Here is a 26,258-nt window from a genome sequence, read left to right as displayed (position 1 = left end):
ACCCTGAGAATGTATTTCCTACATTGATTTGGCCACAGAACCCTCTTTGAAAGAACAGATAAAACATCTCCTAGGTCACTTTTGTCAAAGACATACACAGTCTGGGAACAGCATTCCCGAGTTATCTGAGTTTTCTGGGGGCTGTTTCTTGGATGAGAAAACCTGCCCAGGGCCCAGGAGAGAATCCTTCAGTCGGTCCTGGGAGGAGTAGCTCCCAAGAACTTGGTATTCCTTAAGGCTCCCAGATCCCTGCCAGCTGACTGACTGCCTGGCACCAAGAGGCCACAGTGCTTGCTTCATGGGGCACCAGGCAGGTAAGAAGGAAAGTCTCAATGACCAGTAGGACAATTTCCCATCTTCCCTCACCCCACTAACCTAAATCATCCTCCCCCTGACCCACCCCACCTTCCCCACCACCCATGGAGCCACATCTATGAGACAGATTTTTAAGGAGATTTCAGAGCCCTCCACCCAGCCCTGACTCCAGTCCCTTCAGCTACAAGTATGACCCCAAGTGCCTGACTTGGTTTTTCTCATTCATCACTGTGCACTTTGATTTCTAACCTTAGCCTCGCGGATGATGCCAGTTTGTTCTGTGATTTTTCCCCTTTTCCTTCTCCAGATGTCCAAATGGATTCTTCGGACAGAGATGTTTGGAGAAACTGCCTTTGCGATTGTACATGCCAGATCCTAAGCAAAGTATGTTTGAAGATACAAACACAAGTCCCTGCTCCTTAGAAAGCTTCCGGGTGCAGTCCCCCCAATGTAGGGCATAGGGCCAGGGGTGTTGGTTGTTTTGATCTTTGGCTGTTTTGTTTTGTTTCTCTTTTCTTTTTTGTATTTTGGTTTGTTAGTTCTTTTTGTTTTGTTTTGTTTTGCTTTGTTTTCGTTTTTGGCCTAATCCTTGGGTTTAAAGTTCAGGGCTGCAGGTAAGGGGCAGAGTGGCAAGGCCAATACAAATGGTAACGGTGGCAAGGAACCCAGCTGGCATTGGCAGGAGCCCGTGCCGGGGTGTTGCAATGCCTGTGTCTTGCTATCCTGGCTCTCTCTTTCTGGTTTTCTTTCTTTTGGTAGGTGTCCTGTGGGATACACCGGGGACAGGTGTCAGCAGTTCGCAATGGTCAACTTCTCCAGTATGTCTCTTTCTTCTATTTCTTCTCTTCCCTGGTGACTGACAGTCTCCCCCTGGGGAGGGATGGGGCCTTGCTTAGCAAGACTAGGGGGAGATGTAGAGGGTGTCCTGCGCTCCTTAGAGGAGACGGAAACACCCCCGGCACCCCCACCTCCACATGTGGGCTGTACCTCCTGGGCACAGTAATGCCAAGTTCTCTCTGCAGCAGCCAGGGCCACACCCAGGCCTCCTCCCAACTTCTGGGGTTGGGCAGCCTGGCCAGAATGGGAGGAAGCATTTGCAGAGCCCTCCCCTGCCTCCGAAGGCTGCCTGAGGGTACCAAAGGGTCTGGCAGTGAGTGTGTGTGTGTGTGTGTGTGCCGACGTGTTTGAGAGAGAAAAAAAGTTCTCAGAAAGCCCATTTTCCAGTCTGACCAGAGTTTGTTTGTTTTGAGGGTTTGGAAATGGGGTAGAGGGAAGGAAGGGGAATTAAGGGAGAGCAGGACCCAGGGCAATGATTTCCATGAATACCAGAGATATTTATGTGGCCACAGGATGGTGGGAGAGGGGGCGGGGGTTGGTGCTGGAGATGCTAAAAAGTTGAGGAAATGAGGAATTGAGGGGTAACTGGTGACTCTCTCAGCACCTCTGTGGTCTGAATCCTCCCATCTAGGATTTTATTCCCTTCCTTTCTTCAACTTATGAGGTTGGAGCTTTCTCTTTTGCACAGTTTGCAAAAAAAAAAAAAAAAGAAGAAGAAGAAGAAGAAAGAAAGAAAAGTGAGCCCCGAGGCCCAAGGACCCAGCCATAATTATGGAGTGCTTTTATTTGGGGCCTGAGAGCAGTTCCTTCCAGCACCACCAGGTGGAGGTGGAGCAGAACAAAAAGCCTCTGGCCGGCCATTGATTCTGCTTGAGGACCAGGGGTCCGCTGGCTTGCAAGGCCTGTCCCCAGTTACCCATCCCATCCTGCAGAGCAGGTTAGGCCCCTGCGTGCCCCCCGACCTCCTCTTCTCCAGGGAGGACAGCTGGGCCCCATGAGGAGTGTGGAACCAAGTGTCCACATGGCACTGGATACTGGGAGGTAGAACTCTGGGAGGTGCTAAAGGTGGGATCCAGGGGACCATGTAGGTAGCCTTGGAGAAAAGGGGTTTGGGGATTTAGGTCTCAGGGTGGAGAAATGATCCTTCCCAGTCCTCCTCAGACCACAGCACAAAAGTCCAGCAAGTTACTCCCCACCCCAACCCCACAGGGGCATAGAGACCCCTGGGGGATGGGAGCTGCTTGGCCCAGATGGTCAACTATCTTAATAGAGTGTGGGAGGCCAAGGAGGAAGGGCAGAGCCTGTGGGCAGGACATGTGGCCCAACAGAATTCTCTAGAACGCAGGCTCTGCAATCATTTCAGAGTCATATCCAGCCCTGAGTGCAGGACTGTAGAGCAGGAGGGACCTCAAGAGAAGGCAGAGCCTAGGCAGAGCTGGGGGCCAGGGGCAAGAGACAGTGGGGCAATATTCCTCTCGGCAGAGAGCCTCCCGGGCTTGTGAGACTGTCCTGGACGGTGAGTCCCAGCCTGTCCTGAATCAGAGCAGCAGAGCCTCCGGAACCGGGCCGCTATCCAAGGCCTCTCTGCCAGCTGGGCTGCTTCAGCTTTCAGCCTAGATCTGCTAGGAAGGTCAGCAGGGCCCCGGGAGCCCAGAAAAGAGCCTGCAAAGGCAGTCCAGGCCCTTCTGCCTAGTGTCTTCAGTAGCTTGACTGTTACCTTTTCGTAAAGGATTTTTGCTCTTCAAGCACTTTCCCAGAGAGCACTTCATGTACTGCTCTAGCAGATAATTACTGAAAAGGTAGTGTAAAGTGCTGGCTTAAGTGTTCAGGCTTCGGATTCAAAGAGACCTCAGTAAAAATGCCAGCTGCTGAGCTTACTAGCTCTGGGGCCTCTTTAACTTCTCAATTTGTTTTCTCATCTGTAAAATGGGGATGATGACATTTATGCCTGTGGGGTTACTGTGAGGATGAAATGAAGTGCTGCATAAGAAGGGCTTAGCAGAGAGCCTGCCATTGTGATTGGAGCACAATTTAGTACCTCTCCCAGCATACAACTGGTATGCGGGGGCAGGGCAGCATCAGCCCCCTAGAGGCTGACTCCCAGCACATCCTGAGCAAAGTGTCCAACCTGCCCAGATAGCATCTAGACCAGGTTATCTTTTGCAGAGATCAAAGAAAGAGCCTGTGACTGCAATAGCACATTGAAGCTTTTCTTTCTTCCACAAACAGCCCCTCCATTCCCCACGGGTCAAAGCTTGTCCATCTTTATGTCCCCATGTAAAAGAGCACACATACTTGTACACACAAGCACAAACGCATGAGCATGGGCTCATACATGCACAAACACACAATCATGTTCTTACATACCTGCACACATGAGCAAACCCATGAGCATGTGCTCACGCCTGCACACACAAGTGCAAACACAGGAGCTCATGCTCACATCTGTACACATCACTGCCTCCTTGTCCAGGCACCCTATGACTGTATGGCATGGAACATGTCCAGCATGAAGAATTTGCATATTGTCTGGTAAGCACAGCCCTGTTGGGAGTCCAGCATCAGGTTGCCATGGTTACTGGTCAACATGCAAATTTCTGGTTAATAGGACCTTCCAGTGACTCAGTGGTGCCACTCCACCCTGGCTGAGTGGCAGCCAATGAACATAATGAGTGGGAAGGTCTTGTCTTTGCTGGGGCGGACACAGCCATAGGCCCCTCAGGTTCCAACCCATGCTTCCCAGTGAGAAAGCTGCCTACCCAGTGACTGGCCAGGCCCTCAGTGACCCCACCAATCATGCCAGCCACCACTCTAAACAGTACTGGCCTTTGACTCAAAGAGGAGGCCAGTTAGGAGCCCTAGAAGCTGCAGCTGCTACTATTCAGTTCCCAGAGGAGTCACGCAGAAGAAAACGCTTAAAGGGCTTTGGGAGCCCTGCTCACTTCTCCAGATGGTCATTGTCCTCAGGAATACCCAGCCAGGCCTGCCCAGAAACTCAGTGGGCAGGAAAGCCATGGCTTAGCACCAAGGGACCAAAGGGTCTGGCCTCCAGTCTCCCTTCTGCCTCCTAATTTGCTGTGTGACCTTGAGAAAGTGTCCTAGCATCACTGGGCCCCAGCTGCCTCATCTAATACAACCACCTCGTCGGAAAGTGGGGCCCAGACCAGCTCTATGAACCCAATCCTCTTTGCGTCCCAGGTGCTGTGGTCAAGCTGGGCTGTTCTCTCAGGGCAGCATGGCTGGATATCCAAACAATGTGAGCTCTCCAGCTGCCTGAAGGGTCCCTGGGCCACAGCATTAACTACTCAGTGAGAGGTGCGCCAGGGTTCTTTGAGAATTGTCAAGTTTGTACTGTCTACTCAGCACGCCTGACCAGCCCTGGGACACCCTGGAGAGGAGTGGACAAACTGTACTTACGGCAACTTTTTCCTGCCTCCAAGCAGTCAGAGTGGGAATGCAAAGAAACCAAAACGTCAAGGTCACTCCCCAACCTGGGATTTAATAGCAGTACAAGAATGGCTTGTGTCTGGAAAAGCTGGGAGTAATGAATGCTTCATTGGTGTGGTCTCTGCATGGAACTGGGGGGTTGAAGCCCCAGGATCTTCCTCAAGCCTCTTTAGTCAGAGCCATCACAGTCCCTGGCTCGGAGCCATGCTGCTCTCCCACCCTTTTCCAAATGCAGAACCTTCTGGAATCCCTATCAGGAAGTAGATGAGAGGTCCAGGGATGGATAATGCGCAGGACTTCCTGCGGATTGCCACGTGCTCGCCTTCCTCCAAGGCAGATGAGAATATCAGACACAGTGTCACACCTTCCCTGGATCTAGCGGTGCTGACCATACACCTGGGGAAGCCAGAGAGTGAGCCAATCCAGGCTAGGAGCGGGGCCCTGCACGCATGCTGAGCTCATGCCGTCCAGGCTTGTTCACATCTTCCTGTAGCTGTGTGCAAGCACTTTGGACAGACAAGGAAACAGGGATTATGGCTTACCCACATCCACATAGTGAATTAGGGATGAAACTGAGACTCTAGGCTTGTAGACCGATGCTGGCTGCTACATTAGAATGGTAGGTGAGCTTTTTAAAAACACTGTTGAGATTTCTGGGCTCCCACCTCAGAGCCAGATTTCCTCAGTCTGGACAATTCAGAAGCTCAGCCAGGTTTGCAAACCTCCTAGGATACTATGCCCCAGGCTGATCCCCACGTAACAGAGAAGAGCCTGAGACTTAACTAGATTGGAATCACTCAGGGTGGCACAGCAGCAGGTCAGTGCAGAACTGACCCTTGAGTCAGGGTCCTTTTATCTAACCCTTCAATGATGTGGGGGTCTCCGTCACAGGGTCCTGAAATCACACATTCAAAACAGGATCCCACTTCCAAGACTGTAATTTGTCCACCAGTTGAGGAGCTCAGACATTCTACAAGTGAACCCACTTGTCTCTTCCTGTGAGTTGCAGTTTGCTCTTCTGGGTAGTGAAATCAGACTCAGGCACCATGGCCCAGCCCTGTAGGCTTCTAGGGTGTTGTGGTGTCAAGTAGAGAAGTGACCTGCTATCTGGAGCCTCATCCTCTTCCTCTTCCCGCTCCCTCCCACAGACTCTGAGGCTCCCCACCCGGGCTCCCAGTACGTGGACAGGCCAGCTAGGCCTGTGGGGCACAGCAGGGACATGGGGCCAGTCTGGGGACCTCATGCCTGCACTCTGAACAAAAAAAAAAAAATTGGGCCCCCAATGAGGGAGCTGGGCAAGCTGTCTGCAGGAAGGCTTGAGAGTTGAGAGTGCTGAAGGCCTGGCACTGATGCTGAGAGGAGCAGGGGGGCTCCTGAGACCCCCACCCCCACTTACCTTTCCTCCCAGGGACATTTGCCAACTGACTCTTGCGCCTCTGCCTCGCCACCAGGTACTAACCCCACAGCTCATCTCTAAAGAGCCTGCCCTGCCTGCTGTTTCTAACATCTCTCTCTGCCCTCCTTGGGGCTCTTGGGGACTGGGTGTCAGGGAAGGAGCTCAGGAGGCTGGGAGGGGACACTACTAACCTGCTTTCACCTCGCAGGATGGCTGCCCGGTGTCTGAGGAGTCCTGACCAACGTTTCTGTCTCTCTCTCTCCCCCTGTCCCCACCCACCTGTCTCTCTCCCTCCACCCCTCCCTTTATGACCCTCCGTCCATCTGCACTGCCAGAGCACCTTGGATTTGAATTAAAGGGTATGAAACCTCTGTGTGTCACTCAGCACCATCTGCGTGGCCCCTCTCCACAGCCTCCGATGCCATGTGTGCTGAATGTTTGGTTTCCTTTCCAAAAAATGGAAAAGGGATGATTCCAAAAATCTCTCCTGGCCCCATCGAGATGTCCTATCATAAACTACATTGATTTAGCAGGAGACGAAAGAAGCTCATGAACAGAAGGGCACTCGGGTTCGGACCGTTGCCCTCAGTGTACAGTAGCATCCCTCACATAGGGGAGATTTATTGCTAGGAGAGCTCAGAGGGGAGGGCCCCCTCCTGAGCTGAGTGCAGACCCACAGGCTGGCTGGACAAGAGATAGGCCCCATGTGTGAACATGGCCCCTTGAAGGGCTGGTGTCCAGGAACCACAGAAGCCTGGTTTGGAGAGTTGTGCAGAGAGGCATCCCTTTCCATTTGACTTTAGTCTTCTTTCCATTCCCCATTTCCATGTTCATTGCTTTTCATCCTGCACCAGGCCAGCAGCTGATAACTCTCTATTTATCTCTGTCCCTGCCCTGTGTCTGTCTGCCCGGCTTTGCCATCTGCTTGAGGCTGTCATTCCCTCCATGATCTGACCCCACATTGGCAAGACCAGCCAGGGTCTGGGTGGGGCTGGCCTCTAGTACCTGCCCCTTGTCTCCCAGCTCAGAATCTTACATGTGTCCTCCTGCCACCTGCTACTACCACCCTCTGGCCCCCGGAAGACTCCTTGGGCTAGAAGGGACTTTAAGGGGTTAGTGTTTCTGGCTCTCTGGCTTTGCACCGGGAGGCTCCTCCATAGCTCAAGTGTCCAGGCATATGACATGAGGAGAGAGGCAGGGGCTCAGAGGGTGGGGGCTCCAGTGGGGTGGGATCTCAGACATGGTGCAGAGCCTACAGTTACAGAAAGGCTGCTCTCGTGGCTGATTTGGGGAGGCCTCCTAGCCCCACCACCTATCCTCTATCAGCTGTTCTCAGTAGAAGATAGATTGCAAAGTTTGTGTGTAAGAGTGCATCTGTCTATAGCTACTGGCTGTGATGGGGTGGTGGGAGAGGCATTGAGTCCGTGTGGGGTCTGTGATGGTGGCAGGGTGCACAGGCGTGACTCTGCAGGTACGTGTGTGTTGTTGAGAGTATACACCTTGTGAGGTCTGTCAGGGCAAGATGTCAGCAGGTGGAGGGGCTGTGAACACCTTTGTGTTAAGGTTTGAGCACTGTGCAGGTGGAACTGTGAGGGCGTGGAGATGAGTGTGAGTGTGCAGATATGTCAATGTCTATAAGGCTGGTCTGTATATTCACTCACTCACCAATGCAACAAACATCTATGGAACAGAATTTACCAGACACACAGTCCCTGCCCTCCTGGGCTCACATTCACAGGTGACAACAAGCAAACAGGAAAAACGTCAGGTGGTGTTCAGTGCTGCACAGAAAATAAAATGAGGTAATGGGATAGTGCCTGGCTGGAGTGGGGTGCTAGTGTAGCTAAGTGGTCAGGGAAGGTTTATCTGAGGAGGTGACATCTGTTTTAAGACCTGATGAAAAGTGGCCAACCCTGCAAACAACCAGGGGGGAGTCCTGCAGAGGGCAGCACAGCAGGTATAGAGATCATGTGGTTGGAGTGGGCTTGCCTTGTTCAGTGGATGGAGAGACTTCCAGCAGCTCTGAAGCACAGTGAACGCAGGGAGAGGACCACAGATGAGATCCAAAAGGAAGGCTGGGACCAAGCAGCCGGGGGCCTCAGAGGCCATGGTAAGGCTTTAGGTTGCATTTGAGTCACAGTGTGAAGCCATTTTGAGTCTCTAAACAGGGGAGTAAAATGATCTGCTTTATGGTTGTAAATAAATGTAGCTTTGGATGGACAACAGCCTGGGCTGGGGGCAGGGTGGGGAGGAGTGGAAGCAGAAAGACCCGTCAGAAGGTGACCATCTCCAGATGAGAGGTGACACCATCCTGGACTAAGTTGGAAGCAATGGAAATGGTAAGGCTAGATCAGACCCAGGATCTACTTGGGAAGCAGAGCTGCGAGGACTTGCGGCTGGATCCGGCATTAGGGTAGGTGGGAAGAAAGGGAGTAATCAAGAATGAGCCCAAGGTATGGGGCCTGAGCAACAGGAAAAGTGGTGCTGCACCCATGAGCTGGGAAGAGTCGAGTAGGAGTTTGAAAAGAGGGTAAGGAAGCAGGGATTCTCTTTGGTCATGGCCCTTGGATGCATGAGTCTGGTGCCCAACACAGCCCAAGTAGGATGCAACCGATTAAATGCCTGCAGAGAAAAGGACATGAATAGCAAGCAGAAAGGGATCACAGATGACTGCAATAGGAAAAATGCTCAACCTCAATCATGAGTAAAATGGAAATAAAAACGACACTGAGACAGCACAGTTCACCCCCTGGACTGGTAAACTCAACAAGTCTGATAACACCATGGAGTGAGGGGAACCAGTCCTCTCATCCATGTCTGATGGGACAGAGGCTGCCAATAGGTGCAGACTCGATGGAGGGCCATCTGGCACGATCATACTTCAGGGAGCAGTCAGGGCAGGACATAAAAACTTGAGAGTCTGCAAATAGACGGTATATAAAGTCTGAGTCTGAGTTAAATCACTAAGGGAGAGAGGGCAGGTGCAGGAAAGAAAGAAACCTGAGCCCAGGCCCTTCTATCTTCCCAGTCGGCAGAAAAGAAGAAAGCACGGCTAAGACAGAGACAGGTCAGCCAATGAAGTAGGACAGAGAGAAGAACCATTCCAAAGCCCAGGGGGAGTGGGCCCCAGAAGGAGGAGAGCAGCTGGGAAGAAAGCAAGTGACCTCAGGACTTGGCGGCCTGGAGGTTGTTGGTGCCTGTGACCAGGGTAGTCTCAGAGGAGTGATGGAGACACATGCCTGGCTGAACTGGATGAGGCATGTGAAGGGGGTGTGAGAGCTGGAGCCAGGGCTGTGGGCACAGAGCCAAGAGATGGGGACCTAGGGTGGAGGTCTGGTTCTTTACAACTCCATCCAACTGTGTGTCAGTGGGCATGGGCGTGTGTGTGCACCTGTTGCTGGAGTGTGTGGTTAACTCTGTGTGTGTGCATATGTTGTGTGTGCAGGTGTGTGTGTGTGAATGAAGGGGTCTGCCTGTGAATCAGATAGGCATAGTTAGAAATCTCTGTGTGTCTGGAGGGTTTGTAGCCCTGGGTGTTTCCTGGTGTGTACACCTTTGCCACAGGATATGCTGCAAGCCCAAGAGGTTAGGGACATTTCCCAGGGCTCTGCCAAGGCATTGAGGTCCAGCCTCCACTTTCCCCTGAGCTGGGAGGAGGGGCCAGCCAGCAGGTGTGGTGGGCACGGGTGGGGTCTCTGGGCTGTAGCCTTGACTACAGCTAGCGCTGTCACCTTTTACTTTTTCTTCCTCCTGGCTTTCTCTGTTTTAGAAGGATGGGGGTTGCCCCAGCAGCAGCAGCAGCAGCAGAGGGTAAAGAGGACAGTCGGCCTTTGGGAGGGCTTTGAGGCCCAGCCTAGCTCAGCTCCTCAGCAACGGTGGGGGCTGTTCCTTGCACACCAGCACTTTCCTAGATGCCAGGGGTCCATGGTGCCACTGGCGGGCTTCTCACAAGCAGAGATAGCAGGCCTGGAGGGGGCCAGGGCCACTCCCTGACCAGGCTGCAGGGGTAAACAAAGGCATTCCCATGATCACTGCCAGGAAGAACAACTCCTCTTGGCCCACCAAGGTTCTTTGCAGCTACCAGGCCACTGTGGAGCAGGGCAGGGTCGCCGGCCAGACTGAGCTGTCCTCCCCTGCTCTACAGCCTCGGGAGCTTTGCCTCCACTCCATCCCTTCCCATTCCCCTGCATTTTCCACTCATGTGCTCTGGGCAGGCATGGGGCTTGGGGAGGGGAACTCAGGAGGAGTTGTGTGTGACCAGATCCATGGGTGGGTGGGAGCTGCAGGGAAGTGGATGGCAAAACAGAGCATGTAGGAGGGAAGGAACTGGCTGGAGAAAAGGGATGGAAAGGAGCTGGGCAGGACCTGAGCTGGGGAGATCCTACGGCTTTCGGGGCAAAGGGGTCTCTGCACCACTATCCCTATGGGGTTTGCCTCCTGCCCCACCCCTCACATCCACCCTACCTCTGCAGAAGCCGAGGAGCTGTACCAGAAGAGGGTCCTGACCATCACGGGCATCTGCGTGGCTCTGCTGGTCGTGGGCATCGTCTGTGTGGTGGCCTACTGCAAGACCAAGTGAGTGTCAGTCACTCAAGCTGGGGACAGGCCAAGCCAAGGGATGGGCCTCCAAGAATGTTTGTGAAGAAGACTTTCCTCCCCCACCCCACTGGAGCCCTCTATACCCTCCTAGGCCCCAACTACCCCTCGGGGGCCTCTGTAGCTGGGTGGGTGTGCAGCCAAAGATCTGGACCAAGAAGTAGAGGCAGAGGGTCAGGGAGACAGGCCCCAGGGCACTGACGAAGAATGGTTGTGAGCACAGGCTTTGGAAGAAGACGAATCTGGGTTCAAATCCAGCTCTGCTATTTCCCATGTAACCTTGAGCAAATTGATGGTTCCTCATGGGAATGATCCTGGTATGTACCTCAAAGGACACTGTGAGGACCTGAGCAGGAGCGTGCAGCTGACCCCACAGGTTCCTGGAGCAGGTGCCCCGTCAAGTGGGCAGGTACTGGGTAGTGTTGGGTAGGAACACAGAGCGGACAGCTTCATTCCCAAAGAAAGACAGATGCCTCAGAGCACTGCCTGACCCCGCCTTGGGAGCAATTGAGACAAAAGGACAGAGAAGGCAGGGCTGGTCCCCCTCTGGACAGAGAAGAGGTAGGGGCAGAACCTTGGGGCAAGGAGAATAAGTGAACAGAGAGGGAGCCGGGCAGTCTAAGCTAAAAGACAGCACAGATGAGGGTCAACTGTACTCCCGGAGCATGGGCAGCCCAGACTAGCTGGAGCAAAGGGCCAGGGACAGGAAAAAAGAGGGCATGAGTCTAAAAGGATAGCTGGGACCCAGATGGTACCATAGGGCCTTGGATGCCGAGCTAGCAAGTTTGGGTTTATCCAGTGAAGGCTATAGATGTGCCTTTGTTGGATAAACCCAGGCTCCCTAGCTCGGCATCCAAGGCCCTATGACCTTCTGATGTGCTGAAAGATGACGGGTTTGTAACAACTGTTCTTATCTGGAAAGCAAGGGTCTGGACTGGACAGAGCCACCATTCTGGGGACTGAGCCCCTGGTCTGGACTCATGCTGCCCCATCTGTGGCATCTGAAGTCCTGCTGGCCTTGTCTTGAATGAATCCAGGACCAGAAAGTCTGGAGGAGAGTCAGGAGGGAGTTGGGGCCCAGTGAGCCCAGAGGAGACTGGGCCCAAGAGGGAAAAGTAAGTCCAAGAATTGGAGAAAAAGCAAGCCGCCTGTCCTGCCCCCACTGCATTTACTCACTTCTTCAACAAACATTCAGTGCCTGCTGGACACCAGGCCCTGCCTCAGGCATACGGCCGGTGCTCTGAACAAGTGGTCCAGTGTCACGGGACACCTTTTAGAGGCACCTAACCTTGGCTGAGGAGCAGGAAGGGTTTCCCTGAGGAAGCAGCATTTAGGCCAGGGCCTGAGAGGTGAACAAGAGTTAGCAGGTGAAGAGGAGAGAAAGTATTCCAAGTGAATGGCCTGGCATGCGCAAAGGCCGGGAGGCCAGAGAGGGCTGGGCATAGTGGGGGATCAGAAACAAGCTCACCATGGAGGCAGCTAGCTGGGGTGCTGGGTGGGCAGAGAGAGACAGGGCTGGGAGAGAAACAGGACACTAAGGCCCAATAAAGGGGTTTTATTTTCATTTTTGCGGGTACTTAGTAGGTGTATATATTTATGGGGTACATGAGATATTTTGATACAGGCATGCAATGCATAATAATCATATCATGTATTCTATTCATCCCCCCAGGCATTTATCCTTTGTGACCTTGAGCAAACTGATGGGTCCTCATGGACCTTTGTGTTACAAGCAATCCAGTTATACTCTTTTAAATGTACAATTAAATTATTATTGACTATAGTCACCCCATATGCTATTGAATACTAGGTCTTTTTCCTTCTAACTAGTTTTTGTACCCATGAACCATCCCCACCTCCCTCCCAACCCCCCACTTCCTTTCCCAGCCTCTGGTAACCATCCTTCTACTCTCTATCTCCATGAGTTCACAATGAAGGGTCTTAAACAGGGGAGGGACATGATTAGATTTAATATCAAATAAATCGAGCATTTAATATGTGCCAATCTGAAGTAGTCCCACAGGCCCTGACTCCCTAGCCACAGCACCTGTTTTATTTTCTTCATGGAACTTTATTGAAAGTATCTAGTTCATTGCTTTGTTTATGTGTTTACCATCCGCTTCCTCTACTGGCCTGCAGGCTTCAGGAGGGTGGATTCCCTATCTACCTATCTATTGTCTCTGCTCCAAAACAGTGTCTGGCACACAGTGATAACTCAATACATACCAAATTAATGAATGAGGGAGAGAGAGAGGGAGTCAGCACTGTGCTTGAATGTTTCATATACTTTTAATCCTCAATAGTCTTTGGAATGGATAAATGATCACCCTGTCTTATAGATGAGGAAAGTGAAACGTGAAGAGCTTAAGTAACTTGCCCGGGGTTGCATAGCTAGAAAGCAGTGAAGTTCTACTCTCTGGGCAGAGCCAGAGCTCACTGCCACGACGCTCAGGTCCTATTGGATTCAGGTGGTAGTGATGCTGTAGGGCAGCTTGAGTACAGGGACGAGCAGTAGCCATGGCCACCCTGGGCAGGAAGAAAAGCTGTTTCCCTAGAGAGATAGCTAGGGAAGTTCATCGTTGGCGAGTGGGGGGAATGCCAGGCTCACCTTCCCTTCCCTTGTGCAGAAAACAGCGGAAGCAGATGCACAACCACCTCCGGCAGAACATGTGCCCGGCCCATCAGAACCGGAGCTTGGCCAATGGGCCCAGCCACCCCCGGCTGGACCCAGAGGAGATCCAGATGGCAGATGTGAGTGGCTTTCCTGGGGCCCCCTTCTGAGCCCTCAGTGGACAGCCAGCCTTCTCATGCCCCCTGCAAGGATGGGCCAGGGCAGCAGCCAGCCTATCCCATGGCCAGCCTTGCCTGCTAGGCACTGCCTCACCAGGATGGCTGGCCTTGCTTTGCTCACTTCCATGAGGAAGGGGTGGGGGTTGATTTGCTGGAGCCATCGCTGCCCCAAAATCAAGTCACTCTCACACAGTGGGTCTCCCCAACCAGGAGCTCAGTCAGTGCTCATCACTTCCCTGTCCCCAACAAGAAAGAGTTAATTTGGGCCCCGGTCACTAACTCTCGCCCAACTCTGTCTGTTCCAGTATATTTCCAAGAACGTGCCAGCCACAGACCATGTCATCAGGAGAGAAACTGAGACCACCTTCTCTGGGAGCCACTCCTGTTCTCCTTCTCACCACTGCTCCACAGCCACACCCACCTCCAGCCACAGGTAGGCACCACCAAGGCCCATGGAAACTTGTAGACTCACATACTTCATCTGGCGCAAAGTGCCCACTTACTCCGACATCCAGAGCTATTCAATACCCTCCCCTGAGCTTGCCACAGGAATCACAGCACACCTTAGCCTCCTCTCCAGAATTGCAGAGGCCAGTCCACACAGCACAAAGGCTCAGATAACTCAAAAATAACATGGCTGGCTCCCTTCTTCCCTGGGAGCACCAGGAAATAGTCAGGGCCCTCACATACTGGCCCCTGGGGCTGGGCTTCTGAGATAGGTAGCTAAGGACCACGGTGGTGGAAAGGTCCCAGACAGGGGGTCTAAGGTAAGGCTGGGGGGAGGCTGGTTGCAGGAAGGAAAGAAATGGGTCTCTGCACATTACAGCTCACCCATCTATGGGACCCCAGCCCTCCTTCTTCCAATATTGGGGTTGGGCATTTGCAACAATACACATCACCCCAGAGTGGAGAAGGGCATTGAGCTAAGGGAGCTCGAGGTGGAAGAAGAGCCAGGGAGGTCCATGGGTCCACACCTGCTGGGCCGCCCTGCCCCTTCCTGACCCCTCGTCTCACCCCATCTGGCTTTCCCAGACACGAGAGCCACACGTGGAGCCTGGAACATTCTGAGAGCCTGACTTCTGACTCCCAGTCGGGGATCATGCTATCATCAGTGGGTACCAGCAAATGCAACAGCCCAGCATGTGTGGAGGCCCGGGCAAGGCGGGCAGCAGCCTACAACCTGGAGGAGCGGCGCAGGGCCACCGCGCCACCCTATCACGATTCCGTGGACTCCCTTCGCGACTCCCCACACAGCGAGAGGTCAGTTCCTACCCCCTGGCCTATTCCCCGCTTAGCCAGAGGGCTGGCACCACTGGCCCAAGGCTGACCCTTAGGGCCCCTCAGAAACACTCCAAAGAGCCTCATCTCCATTTTTCATATGGGAAAACAAGGTCCTAGAAAAGGTGAAATGGCCTGCTCAGAGCCATCGGCATGTTAATGACAGACTGGGACTAGAGTTGGGCCAGTGGACCCTGGTGGACAGTGACCATCTAATTTAATTGTCCTCCAGGACACTTTTCACACTAGAAAAAGGACATTATTAATAGTTACACTGGAACATCAAGAACAAACAGGCAGCCGGGCACGGTGGCTCGCACCTGTAATCCCAGCACTTGGGAGGCCAAGGCGGATGGATCACCTGAGGTCAGGAGTTTGAGACTAGTCTGGCCAACACGGTGAAACCCCCATCTTTACTAAAAATACAAAAATTAGCCAGGCATGGTGGCACATGCCTGTAATCACAGCTACTTGGGAGGCTGAGGCAAGAGCATCCCTTCACCTGGGAGGCGGAGGTTGCAGTGAGCTGAGATGGCGCCACTGCACTCCAACCTCAGCAACAGAGCAAGACTCCCTTTACAAAAAGAAAAAAAAAAAAAGAACAAACGGGCTGTTCTGGACAAACCAGGATACATGCTAGAAGTTCCAGTCCCAGCAGGAACAGAAGGAGACACGAAGAAGGAGTAAACTGCAGAGTGGGAGGGGAGGTTGCCTTTGAGGACACTGACCAGCACAAGATGGACGTGAGCCAAGAATGATGGCAGGCCTTGGCAGTATCAGCAACAAGACCCCAGGGTTCAAGGCCTTGTTGGCTTCCTAAGCAGTGGATGTAGTAAGAACCAGGAAACGCCCTTTCTTCCCTGACTCCAAGCCAGAAGTCAAGGGCCAGCACCCCTGCCACCTTGCTCAGCCCTGAGTGGCCCTCAGCAAGTGGGGTCTGTAGGAGGTGAGCAGGGAAAGATGAGTGGTACTAAAAACTCCACACCAGGGAGCAGGGAGAGGAGCAGATATTCCCTTGCTCTCAACTCAGCCTACTCCATGCCAGGCCCTGTGCTGGGCAGGCCTGGCTGGGAATCCAGAAGTGGCCTGCCAGGTTCCTGCTCCTGAGGAGCTCCTAGCCACAGAAACAAACCAAGGAAGCTTACAGCAGCCTATGGAAAGTGCTAAACATGACACCACACCAGCGCAGAGAGACCCAGTCTGACTGTAGGCTCTGGGAAGCAGCCAGATTTTCTAAGCCCAGCTCCACCACCTGTGTGATTTGGGGCAGACTGATCACCTCTGTACCTTGTTCCCTCAGCTGTAGAACAGGGAGAACAAAAGCTACTATGCATGGTTCAAGTGAAGGCCACCTGAGATCATGTGCACAGAGCTCTTTGTCTCATCCCTGGCATGGAGCTGATGCTCACTAGGTGTAGCTATTTATGAATCGTAACCACAGCAATGAGACTCCTTAATGGGTGGTAGGAAGGGGAGAGGCAGGAGAGCAGGAAGAAAAGCATTCTAGGCACGGGGAACAACTTGAGCTGTTCCAACAGAGGCACTTAAGAACAGGGCTGATGAGTGAGGTGCCTGGAACAGAGTGGGCTGTAGGGAGCAGAGGAGCTGGGCCTGAACAGGCAAGCTGAGGCCAGACAGACTGACCCTGGGTGGGTAAACAGGAAGACCGGCTTCAGCAGAGCTGTGACTTTACAAGATTGCTCTGGGAACTGCATAGAGTGAAGGAGGAGAGACCCTGGGGTGGACCCAGATGACCACATGTGAACAGTCGGGCCCAGGATGGGGTGGAGAGTCTGCTTCCGGAGAAGGGAATGGGTAGGACTTGGTGGTTAATCAGATGTGCCGGTGGGAAAGGGAAGAGGGAGGAGTCAGGCGATTCAGAAAAAATGATAATGGGGACTCCAGGCTGGTTCCAGAGAGCAGTGAGATGCCCAGCTGTGCAGTTTGGAAGGGAAGCGTGGAGGTGGGTGGCCCCTGTCCTGAGGTGACAACGGTGGGGCAGAAGACTGATGGGCTTACAAGGGGGATGTGGAGCACAAAAGGGGACAGGTACCCGGGATCCAGCCTGGGAGATATTAGCAAGGCCAGACTTCTGAAGGAGCTGGTGGTGTGGGGATGGGTCTGTAGCCACAAGCAGAGACACCTCATGGGATCTTGGTACTCCCCTGAAGCAGGTTTTGACTTCACTGTAAGGAGGAATATTTCCCTCACTGAAGCCATCAGGGCATGGGAGGAATTGTCCCTGTGGGGCAGTGAGGCCAGGTCACAGGGGTATCTGAGTGGAGACTAATGGCTTCTGGAATTGGGCAGTATGAGTCCTGGTTCCTGACTAGCCTCAAGTCACATCCCAGCTCTGCCACTTCTTGGCTGTGTAAATCCTGAATAAGTCACTTAAACGTTCTGAGTGTTACTTTCCTGCGTGTAGAATTAAACGTTCTGAGTGTTACTTTCCTGCGTGTAGAATGGGACTGGCGGAAGGGTCTTACAGAGCTGCGGTATTAAACCAGATGGAACATGTACTATACCCCAGCGTGAGCCTGACCCCCTGACGGTGAGCATTCCCACAGCAAGTGACCATTCATGAAAGCTTACCAGGGTCAGGCACAGGGCTAACGCATCCCACTGATACAATCTGGAATCATCCCAACAGAGCTATGGAATCAACACCATGGTTATGCCCGCGTAACAGATAAGGAAACCGAGGCTCGGAGAGGTTTAGGAAATTGCATAAGGCCACTGAGGGTTGCTGCCGTCATTCTTGCAGGCGGGGTCTCGGGCAAGGTTAAGGCAAGTCTGGGTCCGCCCCTCCCACCCTCCCCCACCCCCAACCCCCCCTCCCCCGCGCCGGCCCGGCCTGGCCCTGGCCCATGCCTCTGCCTCTCCCCGCAGGTACGTGTCGGCCCTGACCACGCCCGCGCGCCTCTCGCCCGTGGACTTCCACTACTCGCTGGCCACGCAGGTGCCAACTTTCGAGATCACGTCCCCCAACTCGGCGCACGCCGTGTCGCTGCCGCCGGCGGCGCCCATCAGTTACCGCCTGGCCGAGCAGCAGCCGTTACTGCGGCACCCGGCGCCCCCCGGCCCGGGACCCGGGCCCGGGCCCGGGCCCGGCGCAGACATGCAGCGCAGCTATGACAGCTACTATTACCCCGCGGCGGGGCCCGGACCGCGGCGCGGGACCTGCGCGCTCGGCGGCAGCCTGGGCAGCCTGCCTGCCAGCCCCTTCCGCATCCCCGAGGACGACGAGTACGAGACCACGCAGGAGTGCGCGCCCCCGCCGCCGCCGCGGCCGCGCGCGCGCGGTGCGTCCCGCAGGACGTCGGCGGGGCCCCGGCGCTGGCGCCGCTCGCGCCTGAACGGGCTGGCGGCGCAGCGCGCACGGGCGGCGAGGGACTCGCTGTCGCTGAGCAGCGGCTCGGGCGGCGGCTCAGCCTCGGCGTCGGACGACGACGCGGACGACGCGGACGGGGCGCTGGCGGCCGAGAGCACACCTTTCCTGGGCCTGCGTGGGGCGCACGACGCGCTGCGCTCGGACTCGCCGCCACTGTGCCCGGCGGCCGACAGCAGGACTTACTACTCACTGGACAGCCACAGCACGCGGGCCAGCAGCAGACACAGCCGCGGGCCGCCCCCGCGGGCCAAGCAGGACTCGGCGCCACTCTAGGGCCCCGCCGCGCGCCCCTCCGCCTCGCCCGCCCCACTATCTTTAAGGAGACCAGAGACCGCCTACTGGAGAGAAAGGAGGAAAAAAGAAATAAAAATATTTTTATTTTCTATAAAAGGAAAAAAGTATAACAAAATGTTTTATTTTCATTTTAGCAAAAATTGTCTTATAATACTAGCTAACGGCAAAGACGTTTTTATAGGGAAACTATTTATATGTAACATCCTGATTTACAGCTTCGGGAAAAAAAAAGAAACAACAAAAAAAAAAGAGAGATGGGCCAATTTTTTGACTCTTTAATAGAAACCTATTTTGTGGTGCCTTTTGCTGTATGCTCATCTGGGGCTCCGGGGGACAGGTCTGGGTTGTGGGGTGCTGAGAGTGATAGCTGGGAGAGAAGAGGCTGCTGGTTCTGTTGGGGGCGAAGGTGGGGGGCGGTGGGGGGTTGGCCCTAAGGAAGAACTGAGGACGGAAGTAGCTTTGCTCCCAGGCAAGAGCTGAAGTTCCCGACCCCTGGGAGGAGAGGGCCAGGACCCTAGGCTTGGAGCTGGAGCTGAGGTAACTTCCAGGGGGAGATAAAGACACAGCTACCCGAATGGGGAAGCCCTGGCTACTCACAGCTGTTAAAGGAGGGGGAGCAGAGAAACCTTTCACCAAGAGCCTGAGCCCAGGGAGGTGGCAGCTCTGCCAGGGGCCCAATGCTGGCGGCTCCTGTCCCCCACAGCCTCCAGGACGCCCCTCCGTCCTCTGCAGCACCTTCGTTTACAGGTCGTCTTTTCTATTTTACACCTGCATGTCCTTTGCATTTCAGATTCTTTAGATTGGATGCATGGTCACGCTGGGACCGAGAAGAGCCACTCGACAGTGTATTCCCCTTTTAGCAATAAAGTAACACCATTTCCTTCTCACAGGCTGCCTCCTAGCCCCCAACCCACCTATGACATCCACTCGTCTCCAGTCCTGCCCTCCCACCCCCAAAAACTGGGTCCACTGCTAATTTGTCAAAAAGGTAATTGTTTAAAAAAAAAAAAAAATCCCAAACAGAAACAGATGGGAATCCTGTCCTGAAATGTCTGAGCACCTGACTGTTGACACTTGAACATTTTTATATTATAAATAAAATCAGAAATAACTCCTGTTTGACTGTGTGTGCCTAGCCTCAGATGAGGAGGGAAGTCAGAGCACGAAGTCCCATGGTGGATGTGGATGATGCTGGCCTGGAGGTTGGAGGGGGCCAGGGCAGTCCCTGGAAGGAAGTGACCCTGTCTCCGGTCTCTCCGGCCCCAGCTCACAGGACAGACTCCAGCCCTCCTCCCGCTTCCAAGAATATTTACAAGGTGTCCCCACTGGCTGCTGGGGAACCTGGCCAAGGGACTGACACAAATTGCTCTGCTTCAAACTCAGCGTTGGAACTCTGGCCCAGTTCCTGCCCTGGATCTATGGGCCGGACTGAGGCAACAGTTGCCGGCCTAGGTGGGTGAGGAGGGATGGGTTGTGGGGTTGGTAATAGCACAGCCAAGGCAGGATGACCCTTGGACCCTGAGGCACGTCACAGGCAAAGTCTGAACATGCAAAGTGGCATAACAGTGGTACCCTCAGCTGCCAGGACCACAGCTGCTGCAGTTCATAAGCCCACAGGGTGTTGCTCTTTCCCCAACTTTATACCCCCTCAGAGCCAGGACCTGTCTAAACCCGCAGACCTGAGAGAGAGTACATGATTTCAGTATGGAGAAGGCAGATGGAGGCCCAGGTTCAAAAGCCTTTCCCCTCATCAACTAATTTAGTAAACCAGTGCCCAGCACCAGGAACTATTCGGTTCCAGCCAGACACACGGACGTCTTCCACCCAAACAGCTGAGGTGGTTGGCATGCACACTCGGCTACACCTGTGTGTGTGTGTGTGTGTGTGTGTGTGTGAATCCTCCTAGGATGTGTGTAGTCAGAGACCTATAGGTGGGAGGGACAGAGAGGCTGCGGGTTGAGAGGGCTTTGGCATCAACAGGGCGTAAGTTCAAATTCCAGCTCTGTGCCGCCTAGCTGTGTGACGTCTCTAGGCCACAGTTTCCTTGCTGGGAAATGGGTGATGTGAATATCTATTCCAAAAGGTTGCTGTGGAGATTATAAAGTACCCAGTGCTGATGCTGGCACGTGATAGATGCCTATTATATGGCTGATTTGATGGTGGTGATGACAATATCCTGTGCCTTGCATCCTTGTATCACACAGCCAGAGTGACAAAAACTAGATGAGAGGGAGGCGATGGAAAAAATAAAAAACAAATTAAAGTTATTGTATTTATTGTGGGGGTGCTGGGAAAAAGTATCTGCTACAAAAAATTTTAAAAAGGAAAATAATGAACTCAATCCTGCATAAATCTGCAACTCACTGGCCCCTCCCGGCCCCCTTCTGTTGATCTCATCCAGGCCTCTCTGCTGTCTCTGGTTTCGTAGTTGACTTTAAAATTCTCTGAGAGCCAGTTATTCTTCTATGTGACTTGTGGCTTCTGTAGGATCCCAAATTAACTCCATATGAACTCTTGGGGAACCCATTGACCTTTGTGTGATCCAGCTTATTGTCCTCGTGTGACCTTTCTGGGGGCTCTAGGTTGCTGTTGCTTTCTAAATTTTAGAGTCAGAAGCCACCCAATGAACCCGCCAATCTCTATGTGGCCCTCGGTTGATTCTGAATGACCTCTTGGTGAATTCACCGATCTTTGCATGAGCATCGGGTACCTTCATTATATGCTTTGAATCCTACAGTACCTGCCATACGTGCGGAGAGTCCAAGGCCAGAACCTAACAGAGTTCTTTCCTCACCTGTCATCCACCCATTCATTTCACAGGTATGATTAGGACCCGGGAACACATGTGGCCAGAGAGGCCCCTTCTCCACTCTGCCTCTCAAACCTCTGCCTTGGGAAGCCTTCCCAGTGGCCTTTCAGGAAGAGTCGCAGTCCTGTCAAGCTACTTCCCTACCACCGCCCCGTCGCTGGAACACGTAGGACGACATTCAGGCAGCTTCGCAAGTCAGAGGCTTCATCCCCACTTTCCCAGTTCTTTCTTTTCTCTTCCAGGTCATTTTTTGGCTTCTCTTTCCAGCCCCTCCCAGAGGCCCAAGTGGTAATGGTAACTGCCTGTTCTTCTCCTCACGAAACTGTGAGCCCCACGAGGACAGGCAGCCAAACTTCCTCCCACCACCGTATCCCCATCACCCCGCCCAGCGTGCAGCACACAGTTGGCCCTCATTGAATGAGAGGATGAAGGCGCAAGAGACACCGTCCTCAAGGGGCAACCCCCAGAAGTCCCTGAGCCCGAGGCCACTTCCCAGGACCACCAGGTGGCGCAAACCACTTATTGCATGTCACCAGTCCTGAATTTGAACAGTCCTAGAAAATGGGCATGTTGGAGGCAGCAGTTGTGGGTGGTGAGGATCCATTCGAATGCAGGAAGAACTATTAGAACTTTGACTTAGATTTATTTTCATCTCATCTTTTTTAAATTTCTATTTTTGTGTATGTTTTATAATGTACATAATATTTTAGTACAGTAGTACATGTATATAATTTACAAATAAATAATTATACAATTAAGGAAGTGAACTAAACATTTTTTTACTGATGGGAGGCACAACCCATGCTCAGGAAGCACAACCCATGCTCAGGAAGCACATCTGTCCACAGCTGCCAGAGCTCCTGGCTCTGCTCTCCACTCACCCGCCCTCGGGAAGTGAAGGGTGGGACACTGACCCCGAAACTCACAGAACTTTTGAGGCAGCATGGGGAAAGTACAGAGAGCTCTTTTGTGGTGCCACGTTGCGTTTTCAATTTCATTTAAGTGAACATTTACTTCCTCTGAGCAAAACGAAGGGGCCAGATGGTTTGGGTCTAAAACACACTTCAGCTGATCCAACTTAAATAATCTGAATTTAAATCACTACATCTCTCCACATACTCAATAGCCCCTTGCCTCAAATGTGAGTGGGCCTGTAAAGTTAGATACTTAGTTGCAAGCCTGGCTTATTTTATTAACTAAGTGTGTTACCACTGACGCCAAATTCCTGGCCAAACTACAGTAATCTATTTAAACAATAGAGAGGATTCGCTCTTCATAGCCACACTGAATGTGCCATCACCCCCACCCACTTGTCAGTTGGAGAAATGCAGGGCTTAAAGGTGCTAGCTAATCCGTGATCGTCAAGTGGCAAATTTCTCCACTCTTCCCAGATGCGGCCTTGGCTAAGCCTTTCTGATTCACTAGACAAATAAAAGAAATAGCGACAGAAAAACAATCAATAACTTGTCATTCCACCTTTTCCCACAACCAAGAATTAAGGGCTTCCATAACCGTCCTCCGACAAGCATCTTTGGGCTTGTTGACAAGCGGCCATTTGCGAGACAGAGTGTCTTTTATTCCTATAGCAGTAGATCTGTCCAAGAGGCCACCTCTGGAGCTCAGAGACCTGGCAGCACCAACATAAAGACCCAAATATAAACAGGGCCGTGGTCCCATCCGACTCACACCCCAGGATATCCATGGGACAAACGGGGCGGTGCATACACGCTCTATTTTTTCCAAAAGTATCATCGGTAAGAGCAGTATAAGTCACAGGTCAGCTGGAAGAGGGAAAAACAGGGCAAGGGAGGCCAGCACTGCCTCCCCCTTCCCTCCTAGAGCATCAGGAATGCCAGGGGGCCAGGTGCAGCCATCCTTCCTAACAGGGGAAGCTCCAAAATAGGCTTTTCCTTTATCTGATTTCATCCTCTAACTGATTTCAGTTCCAAAACCATCTTTCAGGGGTTCCTTATATATATATTATTCTTATAGATGCATATTTGTGTCTGTATAAAAAGGAGGCAGTGTGATCTCAATGGATGAAAAGAAGTGGATGCACATGTGATGGAGTCAGCTTGACACTGAAAGGGCACAAGCCTGGGTCCCAGATTATTGTGATGTGAGGCAGGAGACCTGGGCATGGTTCTGGAGGCTGCTGGGAGGAGAGGATGGTGCTGGTGGTCGGCAGACCTGCTGCTGGTCAACTCAGAGGAAGGAGGAGGAGAAAGGGTGGGGTTCCAGCTGAGACCTAGAGTCAAGACCTGCCCTCACACAAAAAAAAGATGAGGAGAGGAGCTTGATGAGAAGAGAAAGACCTGGGAAGACAACAGCCCTTCCAGCTTCTCCAGCGAGGTGGTGTCTAGAGCATGCACACAACTGGCCTGCAAAATGAGGCTCCATGGTGGAGAGGAAAACAAGGGCCAGGGAGAGGGTCTGATGCCCAGAGATGCCCAAGGATGCAAGGAGATCAACGCCACAAACGGCATCTCCATCTCCTGGGCCCACAGGCTTTCTGCACCCCTCTGGCTGCCCATCAACTGACTGGAGCTTGGTCCAAGTGGCCCCTGGCTGGAATTGTGCTCACTGACCCCACTGGAGACATCTGCCCACCCTGGGGTCTGCACATCCATGTCAGCTAAGTATCAGGCCCAGTGGCATCCTTTGTGGTTTTGCTGCCAGTCACATGGCCCTGGCTGAGGGCAGGGCTTGAATGTGTCTTCCGGAGAGAAGGGTCATCCCCTTCCAGAGTGGCCAGCCGGGCCTCAATCCGCTCCAGATCATCTGAGCCCACTTTGATTTTCATAGCCAGGAGGTGGATATAGGTCTCATAACGGCTTTTCTGGGGAAAGGCCAAACACAAGGTCAAAAGACAACAAAATAGGAAAAAAGTATGTGCACCTTATATGAGAAAAGACTAATTTCCTTAATATGCAGAGAGCTTTCACAAATCATTAAAAAGAAGATGAACAGTCCAATTAAAAAATAAACAAGGGACATGCACATAAACTTCATTCATAATTTGAAAAATCCAAATAATTGGCAATGATTTCTTGTATATGACACCAAAAACCCAGGCAACAAAAGTAAAAATACACAAATGGGACTACATCAAAATTGAAAACTTCTATACATCACAGGATACAATCAACAGAATGAAAAGGCAACCTACAGAATGGGAGAAAAATATTTGCAAGTCAAATATCTGATAAGGGTCTTGTATCCAGAATATATAAAGAACTCTCAGAATGCAACAACAGAAGACAACCCAAAATTTTTAAATGGGCAAACGACTTGAATTTACATTTCTCCAAAGAAAGCATACAAATGGCCAACAAGCACACGAAAAGATGCTCAACATCTTTAGTCATTAGAGAAATGCAAGTCACAATGAGATATCAATTCACACTCTTACTACTGTCGAAAGAGCAGAAAATACATGTTGGTGAGGATATGGAGAAATAGACAGAACCCTTGTGCCCTGCTGGTGGGAATGTAAATGGAGCAGCTGTTATGGAAAGCTGGTGGTTTATCGAAAAGTTAAAAATAAAATTACCACATGATCCAGCAAGACCATTTCTAACTATAAACCCAAAAGAGTTGAAAGCAGGGTCTTGAAGGGATATTTGTATACCCATTTTCCTAACAGCATTTTTCACAATAGCCAAAAGATGGAAGTAAGCCAAGTGTTCATTGATGGATAAACGGATAAACAAAATGTGGTGTATACATACAATGGAATATTATTCAGCCTTATCCCATTTATGCCTAGTGTTCCATTATTGGAACATTAAGTTCATGGGAGTTATTTATATCATACTGCTCAAGGTCATCTCCAAGGTCTGATTTTTCACCAAAAAAAATTTTGCAAACTCTGACATAAATGGGTTAAAAAGAAAGGAAATTCTGACACACGCTACCACATGGATGAACCTTAAGGACATTATGCTAAGTAAAATAATTCAATCACAAAAAGATGAATTCTGTAGGATTCCACTTAGAGTAGTCAAAATCATAGAGGCAGAGAGTAGAATGGTGATTGTCAGGGGCTGGAGGGAGGGGAGAATGGGAAGTTATTATTTAATGTGTACAGAGTTTCAGTTTGGGAAGAGGAAAGAATTGTGGAGATTGGTTACACAACAATGTGAATAGACTTAACACTACTGAACTATACACTTAAAAATGGTGAAGATGGTAAATTTTATATTACATGTCTTACTGCAATTAAAATGTTTTAAAATCCAAATTAAAATAGTAATGAGGCCGGGCGTGGTGGCTCACACCTGTAATCCCAGCACTTTGGGAGGCCGAGGCGGGTGGATCACCTGAAGTCAGGAGTTCAAGACCATCCTGGCCAACATGGTGAAACCCCCATATCTACTAAAAATACAAAAATTAGCCAGGCATGGTGGCATGTGCCTGTAATCCCAGTTGTTCGGGAGGCTGAGGCAGGAGAATTGCTTGAACCCAGGAGGCAGAGATTATAGTGAGCCAAGATCGTGCCACTGTACTCCAGCCTGGGCGACAGAGTGAGATTCCATCTCAAAAAAAAAAAAAAATAGTAATGAGATACTAATTGTTAAACCTATCAGGTTAGTGAAGATTAAAACGTTTTGCAATGCCCAGTGCTGGTGAGGGCATGGAGAAATAAGTACATTCACAAATTATTAAAGGGGTTAGAAATTGGCACAAACATTTAAGAGGAAGGTTTGGCAGCATCTGAGGGCCTTCATCTGAGCTTCTGCCCCTCACTGCTGTCAGGGAAGGCTGGCACTCTGGAAGGACTGGGGACTAAAGGTCAGGGGACCCTGTTCCCTCCCAGCTCCCACATCAATGAGCCCCTTTATCACTAGGCTTCACCTCCCCAGTCCCACATCAGGCCAGGCAGGAAGGAGAAAGAGCAGGGCACTGGGCTTTGCAATCCAGTCCCCCAAGGCTCACCTCGAAGGTGAGATAGTGCTCCTTCAACCGGTACTCCTCGGCCTCCTTGGACTTGATGCCCCTCTCGACTGGGTGACACCTGTGTTCGGCCAGCTCCGCAGTCAGCTGCCTCAACTTATTCTCATGAGACCGCAGTTGCTCCTCCTGCAAAGACAAATCCTGGACTG

At 52.0% G+C, this 26,258-nt stretch overlaps 2 protein-coding genes across 9 annotated transcripts in view; one reads left to right on the top strand and one right to left on the bottom strand.

Moving 5' to 3' along the window:
• Nucleotides 1-21,981, top strand: part of NRG2 (neuregulin 2) — a 199,765-nt gene extending 177,784 nt beyond the window's left edge. For 2 of the 5 annotated variants that reach the window (XM_003310851.6, XM_054685233.2), the window contains exons 5-10: nt 623-699; nt 10,468-10,570; nt 13,219-13,342; nt 13,687-13,814; nt 14,414-14,641; nt 17,549-21,981. In XM_003310851.6, the coding sequence (XP_003310899.2) occupies nt 623-699; nt 10,468-10,570; nt 13,219-13,342; nt 13,687-13,814; nt 14,414-14,641; nt 17,549-18,323 (1,435 nt within the window). In that variant the 3' untranslated portion in view covers nt 18,324-21,981. Of the gene's footprint in view, nt 1-622; nt 700-1,074; nt 1,134-6,330; nt 6,355-10,467; nt 10,571-13,218; nt 13,343-13,686; nt 13,815-14,413; nt 14,642-17,548 lie in introns of all 5 variants that reach the window. The other 3 variants (XM_003310854.6, XM_063810737.1, XM_003310853.6) reach the window with 3 other exon arrangements.
• Nucleotides 21,777-26,258, bottom strand: part of PSD2 (pleckstrin and Sec7 domain containing 2) — a 122,947-nt gene continuing 118,465 nt past the window's right edge. For all 4 annotated transcript variants that reach the window (XM_054685237.2, XM_054685234.2, XM_063810738.1 and 1 more), the window contains 2 exons: nt 26,092-26,235; nt 21,777-23,992 (listed from right to left, as the gene is read on the bottom strand). In XM_054685237.2, coding sequence (XP_054541212.2) covers nt 23,789-23,992; nt 26,092-26,235 — 348 coding nt within the window. In that variant the 3' untranslated portion in view covers nt 21,777-23,788. The remainder of the gene's footprint in view (nt 23,993-26,091; nt 26,236-26,258) is intronic.

This window comes from Pan troglodytes, chromosome 4, assembly GCF_028858775.2.
Source record: "Pan troglodytes isolate AG18354 chromosome 4, NHGRI_mPanTro3-v2.0_pri, whole genome shotgun sequence".
Classification (NCBI taxonomy): Eukaryota; Metazoa; Chordata; class Mammalia; order Primates; family Hominidae; genus Pan; species Pan troglodytes.
Note: the sequence above shows the minus strand (reverse complement) of the source record. Positions and strands in the feature narration are given on the sequence as shown.